Source organism: Myotis yumanensis, unplaced genomic scaffold, assembly GCF_028538775.1.
Source record: "Myotis yumanensis isolate MYYU_CA2020_CCGP unplaced genomic scaffold, mMyoYum1.0.hap1 SCAF_16, whole genome shotgun sequence".
Taxonomy (NCBI): Eukaryota; Metazoa; Chordata; class Mammalia; order Chiroptera; family Vespertilionidae; genus Myotis; species Myotis yumanensis.
The window spans coordinates 30,067,616-30,089,553 of NW_027223767.1; the positions used below are offsets into that span (position 1 = coordinate 30,067,616).

A 21,938-nucleotide genomic window follows, 5' to 3' on the forward strand; every position below is an offset into this window, starting at 1 on the left:
CCATGCAATATTGGTATCCTGTATGTTTTATGTCAACCCTTTCTCAAACAGCCTTTCTCACTTTGTCCTTTGGAAACCCTGTTTTATTGTGGAAATGTCCCCAAATAGTCCCTTTCTTTTTTCTGCTTCCTTGCCTTAACTAAAACTGTATTTTTCTCTGACAGCTATATTCCATAGCACCTTACCCATTGATGTTTTTTCTCACTGCCTCTAATTCATCGGGACAGGGAAATGGTGGTATTGGTATTATTCCCCCTTCCAACCGCTGTTTTCAGACTATTCCCACCATCATTATTCTACAACTTCTCTTTTGTTATTACCTTCTACTAAATTATAAGACATTTTCTTACCCTTAGTCCCAAATCTTCATCTTTAGGACCAAGCTCCAACCTCTCTTCTAAGCACCAGACCTTAATTATCTGCTGGATATTTCCACTTGAATATCTTTACAGCGGTTCAAACCCTGACATGGCTTTAGTTCTATTAAAGCAGTTTGACTTAAGATGAGTCTCCTATAAGCAACATTGACAACAAAAAAAGATCAATCAGTGGTAATATGTTTACGTTTGTAATCTGGTCTTTCCTTTAATAGATGTCTATAAGAAAATCTTAGAAACCACCATGACTCCAACTGGAATAGATACTGCAAAACTTTATCCCATCCTGATGTCATCTGGACTTCCCAGGGAAACTCTTGGACAGATATGGGCCTTAGCTAATCGAACTACACCTGGCAAACTTACTAAAGAAGAACTTTATACTGTTCTCGCCATGATAGCAGTAACACAGGTAGACATTGTTTAAATTAGATCAAATAATTTTTCAATATAAATTGGAAGAATATGAATCCTTTGTGATTACAAAGCATTCTTTGTACGTTAAAATTTAAATTATTTTCAAGATATAGTACTTCAAAAAATGTATAGTTTATATGAAGCACATACTAGAAAAATATTCCTTTGTTTAAAAACTATTTAATATATTAACATCTTCTGACCTATCTCTCTTTTGAACTTGAAAGTTAGTCAATAATAGATGAAGTTTCTCTCTGTCCTTTGAAGTGCTTGTTTAAAATTCCTTAGATATAAAGTAGTTTCTATCTGATAGTAATTTCTCTTATATTACAAAGCCATTTATAACATATCTAATCCTGATTTGATTATAGTAAATTAACCAAACTTGTCAGAGAGTGAAAATGTCAGAATTGATACATGTTGGCCATTTCTTTGCTAAATATTAGATTTGCATTAACCTTATAATTTATTTTCTTGTATCAAATTCATGAGTTTTGGGAGAGTTAGGAGTGGAATCATACCAATGCTACAGATTTTACATTTTGGTGTGTCTTTGCCAGATTTAGGTTGTATGTGGTTTATAATCCGCTAAAATGTTTTCATTTTCTTCCTGTGTAGAGGGGTGTTCCTGCCATGAGTCCTGATGCTTTAAACCAGTTTCCGGCGGCTCCTGTTCCAACTTTAAGTGGCTTTCCTATGACTTTGCCTACTGCAGTGAGTCAGCCAACTGGGATGCCTTCAGGTCCTGCAGGCTCTATGCCCCTCAACCTTGGGCAGCCAGTCATGGGCATTAACCTTGTTGGGCCAGTAGGGGGAGCTACACCCCATGCTTCCAGTGGCTTCATGCCAACTTACCCTGCAAATCAGGTAAATGGAGAAACTGCATATTCCCAATAACCTCTGAAAGGAATCTGGGCAATGTTTTTTCCAGAGATGCAGAGAGGATTGATGGATTATGATGGACTCTGGAGTTGAAGATTAAACAAAACAATACAAAATTTAATTTTTCATTATTTAAAAAACATGAAGCAATTTGTTAAGCCTTAAGATACTTGAATTTTGGCTAAAAGTTTATAGTTCTTTATACCATATACTTTTTTTTTTATACCATATACATTTTTATACCATATACATTTGCTCTCTCTTTAAATGTCCTCAAGCCTAATAAAGTTAATTAAATTCTTAGGCCGTTAAACCTGAAATTAAAATAATTCAGTTTATTTTTCATTTCTCAGATTAGCAAGAAATTTAAAAACAATATTTAGTATCAGTAAAAATGTAGGGGAAAGCCCTAACCGGTTTGGCTCAGTGAATAGAGCGTCGGCCTGTGGACTCAAGGGTCACAGGTTCAGTTCCTGTCAGGGGCATGTACCTTGGTTGCGGGCACATCCCCAGTAGGGGGTGTGCAGGAGGCAGCTGATCAATGTTTCTCTCTCATTGATGTTTCTAACTCTCTATCCCTCTCCCTTCCTCTCTGTAAAAAATCAATAAAATATATATTTTTAAAAATGTAGGAAAGGGGACTATTGATAGTCTTTTTGGCATGTGGGTTTGTTAATAGCTCTCAAGTTTCTAAATGTCTGTATCTTCTGACCTACACTGTCTTGCTGTTAGGAATCTATTTCACAGAAATAGTAACTCAAATTAGCACAGATACAAAATATCTGTTATAACATTGTTAGCATAAAAAATTATTAATGGTTAAATGTCCCTGAGGAAAAGAAAGGTTACATAAATTTTGGTTCATTCATACAGTGGTAAACTGTTTGATCATTACAATGAATTAAGATAGAACTGTATGTACTGCATTGAAAAGATGTCCATTTCATACAATTACATTTTTTAAAGTGAAGAATATAATATAAGCTCATTTTTTATAAAGCAAATGAACTGTTTATAATAAGCTTATATCACTTTTTTAAATTTACAAACACGTACAAAATGTTTTTAAAAGATGACAGGTTCTTAGTAATCTGTTCAGTGATTTAGCTGTTTAAAAATTATATAGCTGGTTTGGCTCAGTGGATAGAGCGTTGGCCTGTGGACTGAATGATCCCAGGTTTGATTCTAGTCAAGGGCGTGTTCCTGGGTTGCGGTCTCGCTCCCCAGTAGGGGGCATGCAGGAGGCAGCCGATCAATGATTCTCTTTCATCGATGTTTCTATCTCTCCCTCCCTTCCTCTCTGAAATCAATAAAAATATATTTTAAAAAGTTATATAGTTTATCTTTTTAAATCAGTCTTTTATGATTTGTACATTAGAGTATCTAATTTTTTAGACAAGATTCCTCCCTTAAGCACTGGAGTTGATATTGTATCTGAAGGGTGTTCTTCTAAAATTAGGTAGTTGTAACTAAATGCACAGATTTAAAAGATAGTCTTTGAGATTGACGTTTGGAGATTTGTTATTTACTATTTTACCAGTTTAATGCTCTCTCTTTAAATGTCCTCATAAACCTAGGTGGTAAAACCAGAAGAAGACGACTTCCAAGATTTTCAAGATGCTTCTAAATCAGGATCCCTTGATGACTCTTTCAGTGATTTCCAAGAGTTGCCTGCTTCTTCAAAATCAAATAATTCCCAGCATGGAAACAGGTACAAAAGAGTTGATTATAGTTAACATTGTATTTAATAGTTGAGAAAGAGACATCCACAATGAGAAGCCTAAGTGTAAGTAAGAGAATTAAGACTCTTCACTTTAATGGTTTTTCTGATTAATGTCTCCTTATTCATAGTTTTACTCTTCAAACTTTTGTCCGCATTGTCCACATTAAACTTCATCCCCTACCATTTCTCCCTGGTACACACCTGCTTGCCTATATTTTATTTGCCTGTGCTAAACCTTATTTATTATAGCTGAGTGCATCTGTGCAGTGAGGACTTCATGTTCTTGTGTTATGGCCAGGTCTTCAACTGCTGAAAAGTTTTTTAGCCTGGAGCACATCATCTGATATTTTTGCAATAAATATGTTGATTTTCTATAGAAATCATAATTCAGAAGATTAAATATGATTATTCACATCTCATACTTAAGTTGAAATTAATGACTGTTAGGCCTTCATATTTCTCTTTGTTTGCATAGAGACAGTTGCACAAACATATCTCTAATGTTTTATGTGCTAGCTTAACTATCAGTTACAGTAACATTCAGTATGTTCTCAACACCATTCCAACATTTTGAAAAAGTATTTAGATACTTCTTCCACAGAGTGGAACATACCAGAATTTGATTAAGCAGTATGAATTTCTTCAGGGTTTTTTTTTGAAACTTGTTTTTGTCAGGATACATATTCCATTTCTCTTATGTTTCTATTTGTGCAGTTCCATTCATCTTTTCCCTTTTAACTAATTGATTATCTCTTAGTCAACATTTATTGCATATGCACTGTAACAAGAACTGAGAGATAGGCATTATAATTACAAATTAGGGGAAGAATTATTCTGATTTTAGGAATATATCAAACACATGTAAATGACATATAGAAAAAAATATATGAGGGTTGTGACTTTAAAGGACTAGGATTTCCAAGCCCACTACACCAGCATATGTGTTATTAACCTGATAGACACACAATATTTCTTTCTCATTTCTCTTCCTTTGAACAAAGTGTTCTACTGCTATCTGAAACATACCTGAATGACCCAAGGCATCTCAAAGCATCTGCATAAAATTAAATTTATTGTTTTCCTAGTTAAAGCTAAATAAAAAATTGTTAACTCATCATTTTCTTCTTTGGTAACTCATGTCACCGTATTCAGTCACCAAATCAGAAACATTTTTGGCTCCCTCCTCTCTCCTTTACCACTATCAACTCTGTCAGCTCCCCTTGTCATGGAAAAGGCCATGTGTGATCTTTCTCGTGCCTACTCTCTCAACTACTGCCGTTTCCCCACAGCTCATACTGCAGCCGTGCCAACATGACTTCAGATTCCCCATGCTCTTTCCAGCTTCTGGCCTTTTACATTCCATTTCCTTTAATCTGAAATTCTTCCCATCATTAATTATAATTCCATTTCAAAAATTGATTTAATATAGGAAATTTTTACTAACCTTTTTGGATCAATCACTGCTACCAAGATGAGTTAAGAGCCTCTCTGTCTCCCCTGTCAAGGCGTACCTTATGATATCTGTGCCCTAAATATAATTACTGGGTTACCTGACTCTTTCCTTCAATAGGCTGTAAGTACCTGAAGACAATATTTCATGTCTACATATATAATACTTAGACTATGATTTGTAGTTTGTTAAGGTTTGATGGATGATTATATTATATTGTAATGTGAAAGTCATAGACTAAAGTCTATCCAGTTGGTGGTTCATTCCTCTGGGGGGAAAAAACCTCTCATTAGATGAAATTAAAATTGGGGTATAGAAAGTTTTAAGATGGTGGCTAGACCTGAGATATGTGGGGTATTAGCAATTTTGTGTGGCATTATCTCCACATCATAGTTGACTTCCATACACAGCCATTCTTTGCAGATTTTTCTTACTCAGTTCTGATTTGACTTTCCTTGCATGAAAACATTTTGTTCATGTCTAAGAATCCATGATCATTGTTTTCTTATTCATTCAGAAACATTTACTTAGCATCTGCTATATGCTAGACATTAGGGTAAGCACTAGAGATAATAGAGAAGCAAAAAACACAGTTCTTGCTCTCAAGAAGCCTAGTTTTATCTGAGTATTTATATTAACTGATAAAACTCTCTTAGAATTGGTCCTTAAATGTGTGTGTGCATATATAATGAACTTCCTAGTTTATGATAATCTGTACTCCATATTGTGAGTTTATTCTTAAAGAATATTTGTTAAATCACAATATGAATAGCTAAGCCTAGGTGAGACCACTTTGGGTGGTATTTTTAAGCAGAAAATGGGCATTTTTTTTTTTTGGTTAGAGAACATAAAAAGGAAAGGAAAGTGTTAGAAGTAAGCTGGAGTGGAGAGTATTGTTAGTGGGGGGGGAAAGGGGGGAGGGAATGACATTAAGGGCTGCACCAACTGTGGGATGACATGATTTATGGCATAATCTGTAAAACATTTTGTATAGAACTAAGAAGTGGCATGATGAAAGTGATTTTTGCTGCTGTGTGTGGGATAAATTCAGCTGCCATGATAATTCTGTTGTGAGATGATGAGAGGTAGTCTGGTTTAGAGTTACAGATACTGAAAAGTGTGTATCTGAGAAATTGGTTGGACTCCATGTTGAACTGGATGTCAAAGTCAAAGGGGAAATGACCCTGAAGCTGGTGTGAAAGGGGATCTGGAAGACAGCAACAGCATTCATTTATCCACTCAGAAAAAGCTTTGTGTCTGTCAGGCACTGGGGAGCCTAGTATAATAAACAAGACAAATATAGGGCACTGATGCTAGAATAAGATTAAGGTGTAGAGCAGTGGTTCCCAAACTTATTTGGCCTACCGCCCCCTTTCCAGAAAAAATATTACTCAGCCCCTGGAAATTAATTTTTTAAAAATTTTAATAGCAGTTACTCATCGCCCCCAAGTGCACCTGTGGCCATCACCGCCCCCCTGGATCGCTGCAGCATCTACCAGGGGGCGGTAGCGCCCACTTTGGGAATCACTGGTGTAGAGGTTTTGAGTTGCTTAGTTTTATTTTGCTTTTTAAATGGGTGTGTTTAGCAGGATGAGCAAATAAGTAAAATCATCTACCACAGCCATATTGGAGTGATTGTAAAGCATAAATGGAATTTTATTTTGTTTAGTTCAGTCAGCAGTACTTCATTATCCTGAAGATCCTCACTATTTTTTTTCTAATTCTGAAAATAAATTTTAAAGTAATAATATTAATTAATTGTCACATTTAATAGAAGACTTTAAAAGACCATAGCTAACGTTACAGGTCATGAAAAACTAATAGAGCATTCAACTTTGTGTTTTATTCCTAAGGCATTAATTTACCTTTATTCCTGTGTAACATTCTGTTCAATGAGTTGTAGTTTAATTACTTATGGAATTTTTTAAAATTCACCTATAACATATAGCTGATGACCTATTTATCAAGATCAAATATGTAGCAGCTGTTTGGTAGTGAATGTGAAATTATAATATTTTATAGCACTAAGCCCTAAAGCACTGTGGATCCCCATTAATGTATGTGTGCAAGAACTGGGTTTCTTACTTTGCTTGGAGGCCACTGATAAGAAGATTTAAATGACTGTGGAAAGGTTTTTGCTCCAGGGCAGAGAACTCAATAGAAATCCATTTATATAACTTGGAGTGTGTTATTGAGTGACACAAACTAGTGGTGGAATATAATCATTCATATGTAAAGGTGGTTCTTCCTGGGAGCTGCCTGTGTTTGATAAGAGGGGGAAAAGAAAGCAGTGCTTTTCTAGTATGTGTTAAACTGGTCCAAGAATTGCCCACATAGATACTACTCGTTACACTATTTTTCCATCCAGGGAGAAATGTGTCCACAGGCAAAAGTATCTTTATCTAATTTTGAAGTGATTGTTGTTTTACTACAAAGATAGCTACTGGAATCGCTGATGTTATCCTAGCAAAAAATGCAAATAACTCTGTCGCTGCTATCAGATGTGTAAACTGCTGTCAGTAAGCAACGCCAGGAAGCAGCAGCATGATCAAAAGAGGAACAATTTACATCTTGGCTTGAACAGCATTTCATAAATATATTTTTATCTCAACTACTAGAGGCCTGGTGCATGAAATTCGTGCATGGGGGGCGGTCCCCTCAGCCCAGCCTGCACCCTCAACAATCCAGTACCCCTTGGGGGATGTCCGACTGCCGATAGGGCCTAAACCAGCAGTTGGACATCCTTCTCACAATCGTGGACCGCTGGCTCCTAATCGCTCCCTGCCTGCCTGCCTGGTCGCCCCTAACTGCCCCCCCCCCCCCCCCCCACTGGCCTGATCGCCCCTCACTGCCTCTGTGTGCCAGCCTGATTTCCCCTAACTGCCCCCCGCCCCTGCTGGCTGGTCGCCCCAAGAGCCCCCCCCCACTAGTCACCCCACACAGCCTGCTGTTCAGTCGTTTGGTCATCCCTCACTACCCCCCTGCTGGCCTGGTCTTAGGCAGCCATCTTGTGAGGGCATGAGGGTTAATTTGCATATTATCTCTTTATTATATAGGATTCCACCTCTACATTTTAGAGAATAATTAATATTAAGATTCCCATAATTTACTTTAAAATATTGGGTATACTTATTTGGAGCAATTCACTTCTATGGACCTAAAAGTTAAAATTGCAGTAGGTCGTCATTCTATGATAATCTATTTCCAGTGCCATTCCAGTTGTTTTTATGGCTTAAAGATGTGATTAGATGGTCAGTGTGGATCCAAAAATAATCAAGAGGAAAATTATTGGTTGGGTATTGTTTCAATATATTTTTTCAAGAAGGATGTTGTTTTTAATCATTTGTAGTATATCTATATTTTTAACTTTTAAGGCAGGGAGTCATGTGTTTTAGTTAGGTACCTACTTGCCATTTTAATTCTAAGCTCCTACTGGAGAAGGAAAGGATTTAGTGTTCTAGTCATTAAGCAGTATTTTTTCCCTTTCAGTGCCCCTTTGTTGATACCACTTTCTGGAACTAAAGCATCAGCTTCAATGGATAAATATGCTGTGTTTAAAGGGATTGCAGCTGACAAGTCCTCTGAAAATACTATCCCATTTGGAGGTAAAAATAGTTTGTGAATTCATAAACCTGTGAATGTAAATCTTTGTTTATAGTGGTGGCCTTTTTAAAAATATATATATTTTATTGATTTCAGAGAGGAAGGGAGAGGGAGAGAGAAACACCAATGATGAGAAACAATCATTGACCAGCTGTCTCCTGCACCCCCCCAACCCCCCCACCCCCGTCGCCACCCCACCCACAAGAGATCGAGCCCGCAACCCAGGCATGTGCTCTGATCAGGAATCGAGCTATGACCTCCTGGTTCATGGGTCGATGCTCAACCACTGAGCCACGCTGGCCGAGCCTTAGTGGTGGCTTTTTATGGTAAATGTGTAAAACACCTATACCACGTGTTAAGTATGTTTGGCTAACCCAATCTGCCTTATTTTCTTGAGTCGTGATCTCAAGGTTGCTAACCTACTTGAGTTTCTGTCTTTTTAATTATAGAGTCTGGTGATAAATACAGTGCTTTCAGAGAACTTGAACAGACAGCAGAGAGTAAATCTTCAGGTAAGTTTTGGATTCCTTAAATGAATAAATTGTTTCAATATCTAATAAAAGAGATCTTTGAACGTTTTTTTTTTAATATATTTTATTGTTTTTTTTACAGAGAGGAAGGGAGAGGGATAGAGAATTAGAAACATCGATCAGCTGCCTCCTGCACACTCCCTACTGGGGATGTGCCCGCAACCAAGGTACATGCCCTTGACCGGAATAGAACCTGGGACCCTTGAGTCCGCAGGCTGACGCTCTATCCACTGAGCCAAACCGGTTAGGGCTGAATGTTCTTTTTTTTTTTTTTTTTTTTTGAACGTTCTTTCATTGACACTTCTGAATGCCTTTATTGTGTATGCGTTGTTTTTTCCTTTTTTTTTTTTTTCCTGTATGTCTGGAAATTATAAGGAAGCAAAATGTGGTTCAGTTATTGGAAATTATTTTCTAAAATTTAGGGAAAACCCCAAATCAATGCAGTTTCCTCTAAAAATAGTGCATTTCCTTTCTCCAGAAGCCGTCAAGCCATGTTAGAATCCTGTATCAAATGGAGGGCTCTGACCACTTTTGGTTATTTTAATGTCCCACAAGACTTAAACTGTGGACTGTATAGAAGGCAGCAACCAGTCTTTTACTTTTCAAGATTTTCAAAATTGGTTATCCTATGTAATAATAGACAGACATGGTAATTGACCATACCTTTGCTATGCCTCCCGTTGGCTGATCAGCGCGATATGCAAATTAACCACCAACAAATATGGCAGGTAATTTGCATACTGCAGGCAGATCCTGTTGTGCCACCCCGCCTGGGGCTGGCGGCAGCGTGATCCCCAGCCGCTGGCCGCCCCAGCACATGATCCGGGCCTTCCCTGTGCAGGGCGGGGCAGGCGGTAGCACGATCTGAGTGGCCGCCCAACCCAGCGTGGGATCCGGGCCACCCATGTGTGGCCCGGGGGGGGGGGGGGGGGGCATGCGGGTGGCGGCAGCGCGATCCCAGCCGCCGCCTGCCCCAGCGCAGGATCCAGGCCTGCCATCTGCGACGGGGAGATGGGCAGACACCTCGGGATTGGGCGTGCCATCTGCCACCAGGGAAGCGGGCCTAAGCCAGCAGGTGGTTATCTCCTGGGGAGTCCCAGACTGTGAGAGGGCCCAGGTTGGGTGAGGGGACCCCGCCACCCCCGGCCAGTGCACAAATTTTTGTGCACGGGGCTTCTAGTAATTTAGTAAAATGAAATGAAAGGGCTTTCTGTGCATATGTGGTCTTCATGTCTGATAGAAGGGTTAAGTAGAGTAGAAAGGAATATAGAATGATATGCCCTGGTGGGGTGGCTCAGTTGGTTGGAGCATTGTCCCATACACCAAAAGGTTGCAGGTTCGATTCCTGGTCAGGGCACATACCTAGGTTGTGGGTTTGATTCTCTGTCGGGGTGCATACAGGAGGCATCTTATTGATGTTTCTCTCTCACACCAATGTTTTTCCCTCCATCTTTTTCCCTCCCCACTTCCTCTCTTAAATCAATAAACATATCCAGTAAACATATCCTCTGGTGAGGGTAAAAAACAACAACAGTAAAATGATAATGTGAGAGACACATATGTAAAGGGTAAAAGTTAGGTTTGTGATTAAATTCTACTGTAAACCTGATATGTTGGGTTTAGATAATCTATATGCCAACTTATGTCCTTCGAAGCTTAACTGTGCATGCTATGAAATTTGTATACTCTGTTGAGGATTTTTTCCTGGGAACAGTACCACATCTACTTTTTTGTACTGAATGCACAAATTTGGAATATCCTTCAACAATCACTTGTTCTCACCCTTCTGCCTAGGGCAGTGGTCACCAACCTTTCGGACCTCACGGATGGTCCACGGACCACCGGTTGGTGACCGCTGACCTAGGGGGTGGGAGGAGAATATAGGAAAGGTTAGTGAGTATATATGAAAGTTAGAGTAGAAAGTGTACTGCTTAAATATCTAAAAAGGGAATCTCACCTTTTCTAAAAATACTCAGTCCCTGACAATTCTTATATGCTAGAAATGTTCCCTTGTGTTTCAGCCAAGCCTTTAGGATGTAATAACTGTGTCTTCCTCCTTGCCTGTATGAGGTACTAGGAGTACAAACATAAGCCCTAGAGGAGCTTGTGGCTTGTTAACTTGTCATTTACTCCTAGCAATGCTTTCATCAACTCCTGGGCCAAGGCAAGTGTGGAGTAAAGAGCATGGTTTAGTACCAGGGGTCTTTGTATAGTATGGTATTAATGATCGAGTGTATGTATGTTATTTCTGGGGAAGATAATGGTGCCACCTAAATGTCCTTAGTCCTGCTTTTATGACACTTTATTAACAGAATTCTAGATTGTTGTTGCCATTTTTGTATACTTGGCTTTCATTCCTTTCTTAACTTTAACTCTATGGCCTTCCAAGCAGAAATGCCAACTTTGTTCATTTTAGGACATATTTTATTCTACTTGCATTAAAAATACATTGGCCTTACAAAGTATGTGAATATCTTAGAATTTATGAAGACTCTTATGGTATTCTGTTCAGAGCTGTGGGTTTGTTAGGTTACTAAATGACAGAGTTTAATAATATTTTCTTTTTTCTACCCTACAGTTTAAAACATAATTAAAGTTAATGAGGAAAATATTTTATGTAGCTAAGTGACACTGAAGTTTTAATAAAAAGTGGTCTCTTTTGAAATGTTTTTAGGGCCTATAAAGTAACAACTAGAGAGGGAAATTTATGAGGATTCAGAAGTTAACTGAAAAGCTACCCATGAAGTAATATGCTAAATGGAACTTCTGATATGCAAACTTCAAATGACTAACTAAATTATTTGCCTCCAAAACCCCTTTGTTTTTGAACTTGTAAACCTACCCATTTTCTTTTTTTTCCCCATTTTTATTTCTTTTTAACCTTTTCACTCAGCTTACATTTCTAATGGAAAAGTTTACAATTCATCAGTAAGTTTAGTTTGCTGTGGTTATTTCTTTTTAAAAATGACAAAGCAAAACTTGTCAATTTCACAGATATTTCAAAGCAGCACATCAAAAATTTTGGCTGTGACAAAAATTAGCTGCTTATTACCTTTTCATTTATAGAAATAATGCAAATATTGTCAGTGATATACTCGCCTAACATACTAGGGTGATTTTTTAAAAAGTTTTACATCTGCTTCTCCTGTCAGTTTGTGAAATTGACTATAGTTTTATTGGTCTTATGTTTTACAAACATAAAATAGAGGAATTCTGAATGTTTTTCCTCTCTTTCTAAAGTTTTCCTAATAATATTAAATAGATTTCTCTGTGTTGATGAATTATGCTGGTGAATTGGTTAAGTAGCTCAGATTAGGAGGAAGCAATCTGCTTCTATTATTTTCCATGCTTTTTTTATGATATATCAACATATATATCACTTTACATGCATAATATATTTAAAGCCTGTATTTTAATGACAATTTTAAGAATTGGATTTTAGTTTTAAATACATTTTTATAGTTCATATGCTTTTATATTTTATTTTTAGGGAAAATATAATTTAAAAAGTGGATGAGGAAATTAAAGCTTATATTTTGATTTATAACTCTCTGACACTTATATTTTTATTAAACAGGTGATGTTGGTATAGCTATATTTATATTTGGTTTATCTCTGGTTTTCATTACCTGGTATTACCTAGTGCAGTGGTTCTCAACCTTCCTAATGCTGCGACCCTTTAATACAGTTCCTCATGTTGTGGTGACCCCCAATTTCATTGTTACAAATTGAACATAATTAAAGCATAGTGATTAATCACAAAAACAATATGTAATTATATATGTGTTTTCCAATGGTCTTAGGCGACCCCTGTGAAAGGGTTGTTTGACCCCCAATGGGGTTGCCACCCACAGGTTGAGAACCACTGACCTAGTGGATTTTATGGAAGACCTTCAGACACTAATAGAAAACTAAGATCATTTGCATCCCAACCTCATACCTATGAGTGATAACATTACTATGATGATAAAGAATAGAAAACCTAATAAGAATCATGGCTCGAGATTTTTATCAGTATCTTAACTGAGTCTATTTAAATATTTATGAGAAATACATTAGTACAGCGGTTCTCAACCTGTGGGTCGCGACCCCTTTGGCAGTCAAACGACCCTTTCACAGGGTTCGCCTAAGACCATCCTGCGTATCAGATACTTACATTACGATTCATAACAGTAGCAACATTACAGTTATGAAGTAGCAACAAAAATAATTTTATGGTTGGGTCACAACATGAGGAACTGTATTTAAAGGGCCAAAAGGTTGAGAACCACTGCATTAGTACCTATTTTCTCTGACTAAAAAATTAATAAAAAATTCTGTCAGAACCCCATCCTCAAAGTAGCACAGTATAAGTTTAAATCATATCCTTTGAAAGTTTTAATAGTAGAGTTAGTGCGTATTCAAATCTCTTTGAATTTTAATAAATAAGCTGTCAGTGAGATGGCTGATTTCAAAAAAAACCCAAGTACTGACAGGTTTGGATTTGTTAGACAGTATAGGGAGAAGCTGCGTTACAGTGTGCCCTGGGCCAGAATGCTTTGCAAATAAGTAGATACCTTTTCAAAAATTTTCATCAGAGTTGCCTTTAAATTAATGCTTCTGTATACTGGAGCAAGACCACTTAGTATGTCAAGTTAAAGTGGTGTTCATCCTAAGTTTAGATGCAGGGTTGTTTTTTGTTTTTGTTTTTCTTTCTTTTTTTTTTTTTTAATATATTTTATTGATTTTTTACAGAGAAGAAGGGAGAGGGATAGAGAGTTAGAAACATCGATGAGAGAGATCGATCAGCTGCCTCCTGCACGCCCCCCACTGGGGATGTGCCCACAACCAAGGTACATGCCCTTGACCGGAATCGAACCTGGGACCCCTGAGACCGCAGGCTGACGCTCTATCCACTGAGCCAAACCGGTTCGGCTGTTTTTGTTTTTCATAATATCCCATTGGTACCTTTGATATGTTTTTCCTGATTGATTACCATGTAACACATTTTATATTTAAAGGGCAATATTTTATTATAACTCTCTTCAGCAACAACTATTTTTTTAATATATTTTTATTGATTTCAGAGAGGAAGAAAGAGATAGAAACATTAATGAGAGAGAATCATTGATCGGCTGCCTCCTGCACACCCCCCACTGGGGATGGAGCCCACAACCCAGGCATGTGCCCTTGACTGGAATCAAACCTGGGACCCTTCAGTCCGCAGGCCGACACTCTATCCACTGAGCCAAACCAGCTAGGGCCAGCAATGACTTTTTATTCTGTTATACCCTTGGCTGGCCATTCAGTGCGAAAAAGTTCTGCAAGCAGTGCTTTTGGCCAACTGAAGGATCTGGCACCAGGAGACTTCTCTCACTAAAGGGAGCAAATGAAAAGAATACTGTTTGGTGCTCTCGGTTTGATTTTTTTATCACTAGCCTTCAGTGTGGAAACAAATACGTAGTTCCTAAAGGAATATTTGGTACGGTTTAAACTATAGTTAAATTATGTCAGTCCAGTAAGGAAAAACTTTATAAAAGTATGCTTGTCGTATTTTAAAATATATATTTGTATTGATTTCAGAGAGGAAGGGAGAGGGAGAGAGAGAAACATCAATGATGAGAGAGAATATTTGATTGGCTGCCTCCTGCATACCCCACACTGGGGGAAGGAACCCGCAACCCAGGCATGTGCCCTGACCGGGAATTGAACCATGACCTCCTGGTTCATAGGTTGATGCTCAACCACTGAGCCATGCCAGCCGGCAAAGTATGCTTGTCATTTAATATGCTGTGCATCATATTGTTTTCAATTCTTGTTTCGCTGTTGTTTTTTCTTCCAGGAGAAAACTTTGCAGAATTCAGATCTGCAGGGACTGATGATGGTTTCACCGATTTTAAAACTGCCGGTAGTATATCACCCCTAGAGCCACCAACAAAAGACAAGACTTTTCCAGCAGCCTTCCCCTCAGGAGCTATACAACAGAAACAACAAACTCAAGTGAAAAATCCTCTGAACTTAGCAGACTTAGATATGTTTTCCTCAGTTACTTGCAGCAGCGAGAAACCATTGTCTTTTTCAGCCACATTTAGTACATCAAAATCTGTTTCTACACGACCACAGGCAGGACCTGCTGCAGCCACAGCAGCATTGGCATCAGCTAAATCTTGTAGTTTGGCTGATAATTTTGGAGAATTCAACCTTTTTGGGGAATATTCTAGTCCAGCATCTGTTGGGGAGCAGGATGACTTTGCAGATTTTATGGCTTTCAGTAATAGCTCTGTTTCATCTGAGCAAAAGACAGATGACAAATATGATGCCCTCAAAGAGGAAGTTAATCCTGTTCCTCTGACCAGCAGCTCGAGCAACACAGTGAAGAGTGGACAGAACTCTGCTGCTGCGTCTACCAAATATGATGTCTTCAAACAGCTTTCTCTGGAAGGATCTGGACTAGGTGACGAACTGAGAGATAACCCTCCTTCAGGAAAAAGTGATGATGATTTTGCCGACTTCCACTCCAATAAATTTTCTTCCATGAACTCAGACAAATCCCTGGGAGAGAAAGCAGTGGCTTTCAGACACACCAAAGAAGACTCTGCTTCAGTGAAGTCCTTGGATCTCCCTTCCATTGGTGGCAGCAGTGTTGGCAAGGAGGACTCTGAAGATGCACTCTCTGTTCAGTTTGACATGAAACTGGCTGATGTGGGAGGAGATCTTAAGCATGTCATGTCTGATAGCTCTTTGGATTTACCAACAGTTAGTGGCCAGCATCCTCCTGCTGCAGGTGAGGAATTGGTGAGATTGCTCTGGTGATGGTGATGTAGATTTCAAAGATGGTTCTGTGGGTGTTGATTTACAGACAGTAAGTCTCTGGCTCTTAGCCTTTATGAATTTCTAATAACCTCTTAGTTACCAGTCCCCATAAGCAATGTTAAATTTGAATCTAGGGATACTTGGGTATAATGGATATCCTGAATAGAATGGAACTTAGATTGAATAAATATTTTTATTTTTGAAATCTAACATCAACTTGGTGTTAGAGGCACATAAAAATCCACTGCTAAATGAACCCACATTGCCAAAAGTTTTTGTAGAAATTTTTGCAGTGCCAGTAATGTTCCTCTATTTCTGAGTGAGGCCAGTGTTTCCCTCTCCTTTTTTCTTCTCTTGGGTATATTTAATAGCTGCCAATATAGTTTTCTGTTTGGTTTACAGAAACTGACTCTTGTTAGGTCAATAAAGTAAGAATGTGTAGCCAGTTGTAGTTTGCCAGGACCCAACAAGAGAAGAAGAGGCAAAGTGCTTGTGTATGGATGTCCTGTGTGCCAGGGTCTGGCAAAGAGGAGGGCGTGAGTTAGTGGATTTCAGGTACAGTTTTCAGTGTTAAACTTTATTATTGGAAGTATTAAATTGTAACAGGTCTGTAGATGATAGAAAAGGGTAACCTCTCACTTTCTCATACAATGTTTGAGAATATCTTAAGGGAGCCCTCTTAAAATTCTGTATGAATTTACATGTAGCAGTTTATTCTCTAGCTTAACTTCTTGTCATAAAAACTAGATTCCTAAGTGTCCTAGTTTTTATTTTGTTTTGTTATTTGATACATATAGAAAGATAAACCTATTTTGTGGCCTTTAATAATGAGAGATATCTCAGTATTACTGTATTATTCTAGAAAATTTATTATGCATATGAAGGGTTCATTGTTGTTGTTTTTTAACTAGAGAGGAACACGTAACAGACTTCCAAGTTTACAGATCCAGGCAGAAATTGTAAAGTATTAATGACTTTTGCAATCAGAAAACAAAATTGCCTCTGTCCTTTGGCTGTTGAAATGAAGGTATCCTTAAACAGGGTGCTGAGGCAGGAGCAAGTTTTCAGAGATGTTGTTTGTTTCACGTTGCTACTTGCCAGGGTATTTTCCAAGTGCAGTGGGCTGTCTGTCCTCAGGCTCCTTGTGCCCCTGACTGTCTACTTCCTTTTTTTGTACTTTTCCTCAGATGGTTTCCTATATATATATTTTTTTTGCTACTGTTTGTTTGATACAGTGAATTTGTTTCTCTTTTTTGTATGAGCTGCTTGAGCCACAGCAGTTGATTGCAAAGTGCTCCATTTTCTGAACAACAGTATTTGATTTTTATTTAAAAAAATCTCATAACAAGTAAACTAGCCTTCTGGACTCTGGAATTATTAATTAGAAGCTATTTTTCTGAAAGTGAATCTATATTCTTTCACAGTGCCAAGCTAAATGTCTTTATGAGATGAGTCTAATCTGGGTTTGGGGTGTCGTTTTTTTTCCCCCATTTTATTTGGGGAGGGGAGGCTGTTTTTTTTCTTCTTTGTTCTGATTGACCTGTTAAAATAATATTCTGTGCTCATATTCTTATATGTATGTTTGGAACATTCCCAGCTTGGAACCTGTAATGTTCAAGCCAAGTCTCTTCAGTTTGAGATATTCTTAAAAGCAGATTGTTCCCTCCTTTGGATCTGTAAACCTGTCAGAAAGAAGCAGTATCCCTTTAGAGCGGTTGTTAAAAGGGGTTGATGTCTGACTAACGCACTATATAGTTGTTGAGCAAAATTGCTGCATAAATGTATTGTGGAGGGTACATGACAGGGCCTTCTTCGGTTTTCATGTTGACCACAGTATCTCTTGCTCTCTTAGTTTGAGGGTTAAAGGTACTTCTTGTTGGAGAAATTAGAAGTGTGCTGATGAAGAGAGAATAAAATGTAGTAGACCGCTATCTCTAGACCTTAGTCCTATTTAGAAACCCTAACTTAACTCTGAAGGGGATACTGTCTCTTTTAACTCTTGCTATAATTCTTTGTATGGAAGGTAGATAATGCTAATAACATTGCCTGATTTCTCTGCATATTATTACATTTAACCCTTTGAGCCCTTGCTGCATATAATTTCCACTAGGCTGCTTTTGTCCGCCCACTAAATTTAATCTCTCTGGCACTGAAGCATCTTGACGTGCAGTCATTAAGATCATCTGGTTTTGTTGGCAGCAAGAGCTTACCTTCATTTGTGACACTCAAAGGGTTAGCAAGACTTCTGTAGCTACCTACCTACCTACCTGTAAAGTAACTCTTCTTTGTCATTAAAAATCTTTGTATTTTAATCAGCGCCTTTTTTTTTCTTTTTTCTTTTTTGGGCTGCTTTTCTGATGTCTTTTTTTTATAGACATTTTCTGTGTGAATGTGCCTTTTTGAACTTGCTTTGGTATATTCCTCTGCAAATACTGATCTGCATGCTTATTCTGATGACTTATTTTCCAGCTCTCTGTACCACTCTCTTTTGTGATCTGTAAGTCCTATGTTAATAAATAATTCTTTGGCATATTTTGAAAGTGTGGGGATGTGTGTAATTTGTACTTTTTCAGGGTTAGACCAAAAAAATCTCTGGTCCAAATCAAGTTTAAAGCAATAGCAGCATCTCCTGTTATTAGAGGGTTTCCCTTTTGTTTGTTTTGTTTCCTCAAACACCTTTCTCCTAGAAAAGTATTGGTGCATTTTAGCTTTTTCCCTTATAATTCCATTGATAAAAGTTTTTAACATCTCACTGGATTAAAATATAACTTTAAATATTTTTAAAGTGTAAACTGAACACAATTTTAGACATTAGGAAATTTACTTCTTCTAGTGAAGAAACTGAGTAGATTTTATTGCTTAGTAAAGATCACAGAGCCTTTCTCCAGTAGGAGTTCCATTGTGAGGAGAGGGGAAGGTGAGGGGGCAGAGGAAAAGGACACATTATCAGTAAATTTAATTTAAAATAAATTATCAAATGGTGTTGAGATGGACTTCTGAGCACAGTAAATGTAAGTTTGATTTAAATTGATAATCTCTGTACTGGAAAGTGTTCAGTGTTAATACCAGGACTGATTTGATTGGAGTTGAAATTGGGTACTTCACCCTCTAATTGTATAGTCCTTTATCTTTCCAGCTTCAGAATGTATTGTGAAGCCGCTCTCAGTTGTTTTTTACTTAGTCCATAAAACGACTTTAGAGGATGCCTCAAAGTAGACCAAACATTTTCATTTTTAAGAAAAGAATTCTAGAAAGACCCACAAAAATTAACAAGAACAGACCAAATGTGGAAAATATTTTTTTTCATTTTATTTACTTATTTGTTTGTTTATTTCCCCTGGCTGAGGATCAAACCTGCAACCTTGGCACAACAGGATGACACTCAAACCTACTGAGCCACCCAGCCAGGCCCCCCCCCCCCCAGACCCCCCTCCCCCTTTTTAGAGTATAATGTAAAAAATCTTGAGAATATTATTGTTTTCAGATAAAAAAAAATGCCCCAAGATCAATAAAAACCTTGGGCAAAAGGGGTTGTTTCTATGGTTTAACTTTTTTTCTTAACAATTTTAGGCTTTAGTTCTTCATTATATTTTAAAATGGAGGCAGAAAGGAAATTAAACCATTGAAGATAAGGATTTTTATTAGGATTCTCAACAGCTCACTTATACTATCTGAAGTATGCCATTTGAGAAGGAAAAAAGTTGCATATTGGGTTTTAGATTAACTCTAAGAAAGGCAGGGTTTGCCATTTAAAATACTGTGTATTCCAGGGCATAATGCTTTAGACCAGTGGTTCTAAACCTGTGGGTCGCGACCCCTTTAGCGGTCAAATGACTCTTTCACAGGTCTTTTCTAAGACCATCCTGCATATCAGATATTTACATTACGATTCATAACAGTAGCAACATTACAGTTATGAAGTAGCAACGAAAATAATTTTATGGGTGGGTCACAGCATGAGGAACTGTATTTAAAGGGCCAGAAGGTTGAGAACCTCTGATTTAGAGTGAGAATACCAGGTGCCCTTTAGGGTTTCCTGGCGCCATATATAAGACCAGTCTTGTGGTAGCTTTGGCTAAGATTTTCCTTTGTCAATGGAATTATCTAATGCTAGATTGGTCCACCTGAGACTTTTATTTTAAATCCTTTCTGCATTTATCTAAGCAGGCTGGAGAAAATGACTGAATATAATTGTGTGTAAAACAGTCGCATTCACAAATTAAACAATGTGTTCAGAGTAACATTTACTTATAGGGAGGAAGTTTTAATAATGTAATATTATGAACTTGCAATAAAGAGTTAAAGAACGCTGTGCTACAGATTTAAACAGGCAAATAAAAACTCAATTTGTTTATTCCAATACCAAGTTAAGTAAGACGTGGTTAGTGCTTGACTTCATACATCAGTGCCTGAGAAATTATACAAATGTATTTATATTCTACAATCACTCTATTGTTCACGTTAAAATCGCTGCTGATTTTTAAAAGTAGCAAATGAACATGTAGAAGACGCAATATCAAAGAAGCTGGGCTAAATCTTAAAATAACTCAAAGAATCAAATTATTTTTAAAGAGCTGCTTGTAGCTTTGTTTTTCCATCAGGTGAATACTTTTGATAAGTTGTTTTTGAAGGAAAATGCTGGCCCATGAGTCAGTACAAAAGAATGGGAGGTTTCTGTGCCGATTAGAAAACACTGGAAGGCAATTACACAGCAGCTTTTCCTGTTTTCCTCAACAACACCTATCAGGGTGTTTGAGACTTAATAGGATGTAGTCAGACCAGGTTTTAGAATTAATAGAGAATGTGAATATGACTGATCTCAGGAAAGAAAAGGGCCAGCGTGGGAAGAAGTTGAAATGTATAAATGTTTCATGGTTTGCTTTGGCAAATGAAATTTGCATTAAATCAGTATTGGAAATTAAAAGATATTTAAGTTTTTCAAAGGACTTCCTGAGTCCATTGAATATTTTTATTGCTATATAAAATACTAGGGAATGGTAGAATTCACACATGTATCTCCTTTCTTCTTTTCCAAACCCCTTTCTCAAAAGCCAGTAACTCTTATTAATCACCTGGAGGTATGCTTACAGCCTTAGAAAATGGGAATTGGTATGGCCTTCTGTCTGTGTCCTGTAGTGGCAGCTCACATTCTTTGTTCCAAGAAATGCCTTGTTTTCATGTGTAACATTGGTTTAGAAGGGATTTCAATGGAGGTTATAGAAGACTGATAGGGTTACTTACTAGCATAAGCAAGAAATCCATGTCATGATTTGAGATACAGGATGAAAGGCAGATTGTATAGTTTATTCGTTTGGCCTTTGTAATAGGACATTCCTGGTTGCAAACAATTACATGTATTAAAGCACACAATTTGGCCTATTATCTGTGTGCAATTGCAGTTCAACCTAGCACAGCGTCAGAGTTCTTCAGTAGAATTGGAAATGTAGTAATGATTCTCTGTACATTTTATTGCATCCATTCTGTTTTCTTTTTCTCTTGCAATGTTTACTAGTAGAATTCAGCTATCAAATTGAAAACCCATCTGTAGCAACTTTGGTGATTACAAATTAAACTGTGGGTTATTTCATATTATTTTTCCAAATAGAGCTTCCATCACTTATGTTCTAGGTCTTAAAGAATCTTTAATATTTTTAAGGCCATCATACAAATAGAATTTTACTGCTTAGAAAGTGTAGAACTATTAACATGGAAAATAAGGAATTTTCCTGATTTACCTATTTTCTTAGAAAATTACTAATATTCATTATGTTTTTTTTATGTTGTTTATAAATGCTAAGGTTTAGGAATACAGTGTTTTCACATTCCTATGAAATATCAGTTTTAGTACTTCCTTACACAGTGTGCAAATGAATTGCACTTCAGTAAATGATTTTTTTATACTATAGGCAAAAGAAAATTTAAAAATCAACCTCAAGGCTTGATTTTAGTATATCCTGTATATTTATTCTTCTTTTTTTTTTTTTTAAAGTATAAAATATAAGATTTGTTAAAGACTGGTAGTATTTTAAAAATACTTTTTTTCAGCTAAAGTAATCCCTGTTCTCGTAATTCCTTTTACATGATTATACTACAATCATTTCTGTTTTAAAAAACAAACACCTTGTTGCATAATTGCACAAAAGGGTATTTTTATTGCCTTGGAA

General features: G+C 37.3%; 1 protein-coding gene across 16 annotated transcripts in view; it reads left to right on the top strand.

The window, feature by feature from the left end:
- Window positions 1–21,938, top strand: part of SYNRG (synergin gamma) — a 59,325-nt gene that overhangs the window by 19,625 nt on the left and 17,762 nt on the right. For all 16 annotated transcript variants that reach the window (XM_070393678.1, XM_070393684.1, XM_070393685.1 and 13 more), the window contains 6 exons: window positions 593–789; window positions 1,413–1,661; window positions 3,254–3,387; window positions 8,339–8,454; window positions 8,902–8,964; window positions 14,804–15,745. In XM_070393678.1, the coding sequence (XP_070249779.1) occupies window positions 593–789; window positions 1,413–1,661; window positions 3,254–3,387; window positions 8,339–8,454; window positions 8,902–8,964; window positions 14,804–15,745 (1,701 nt within the window). The remainder of the gene's footprint in view (window positions 1–592; window positions 790–1,412; window positions 1,662–3,253; window positions 3,388–8,338; window positions 8,455–8,901; window positions 8,965–14,803; window positions 15,746–21,938) is intronic.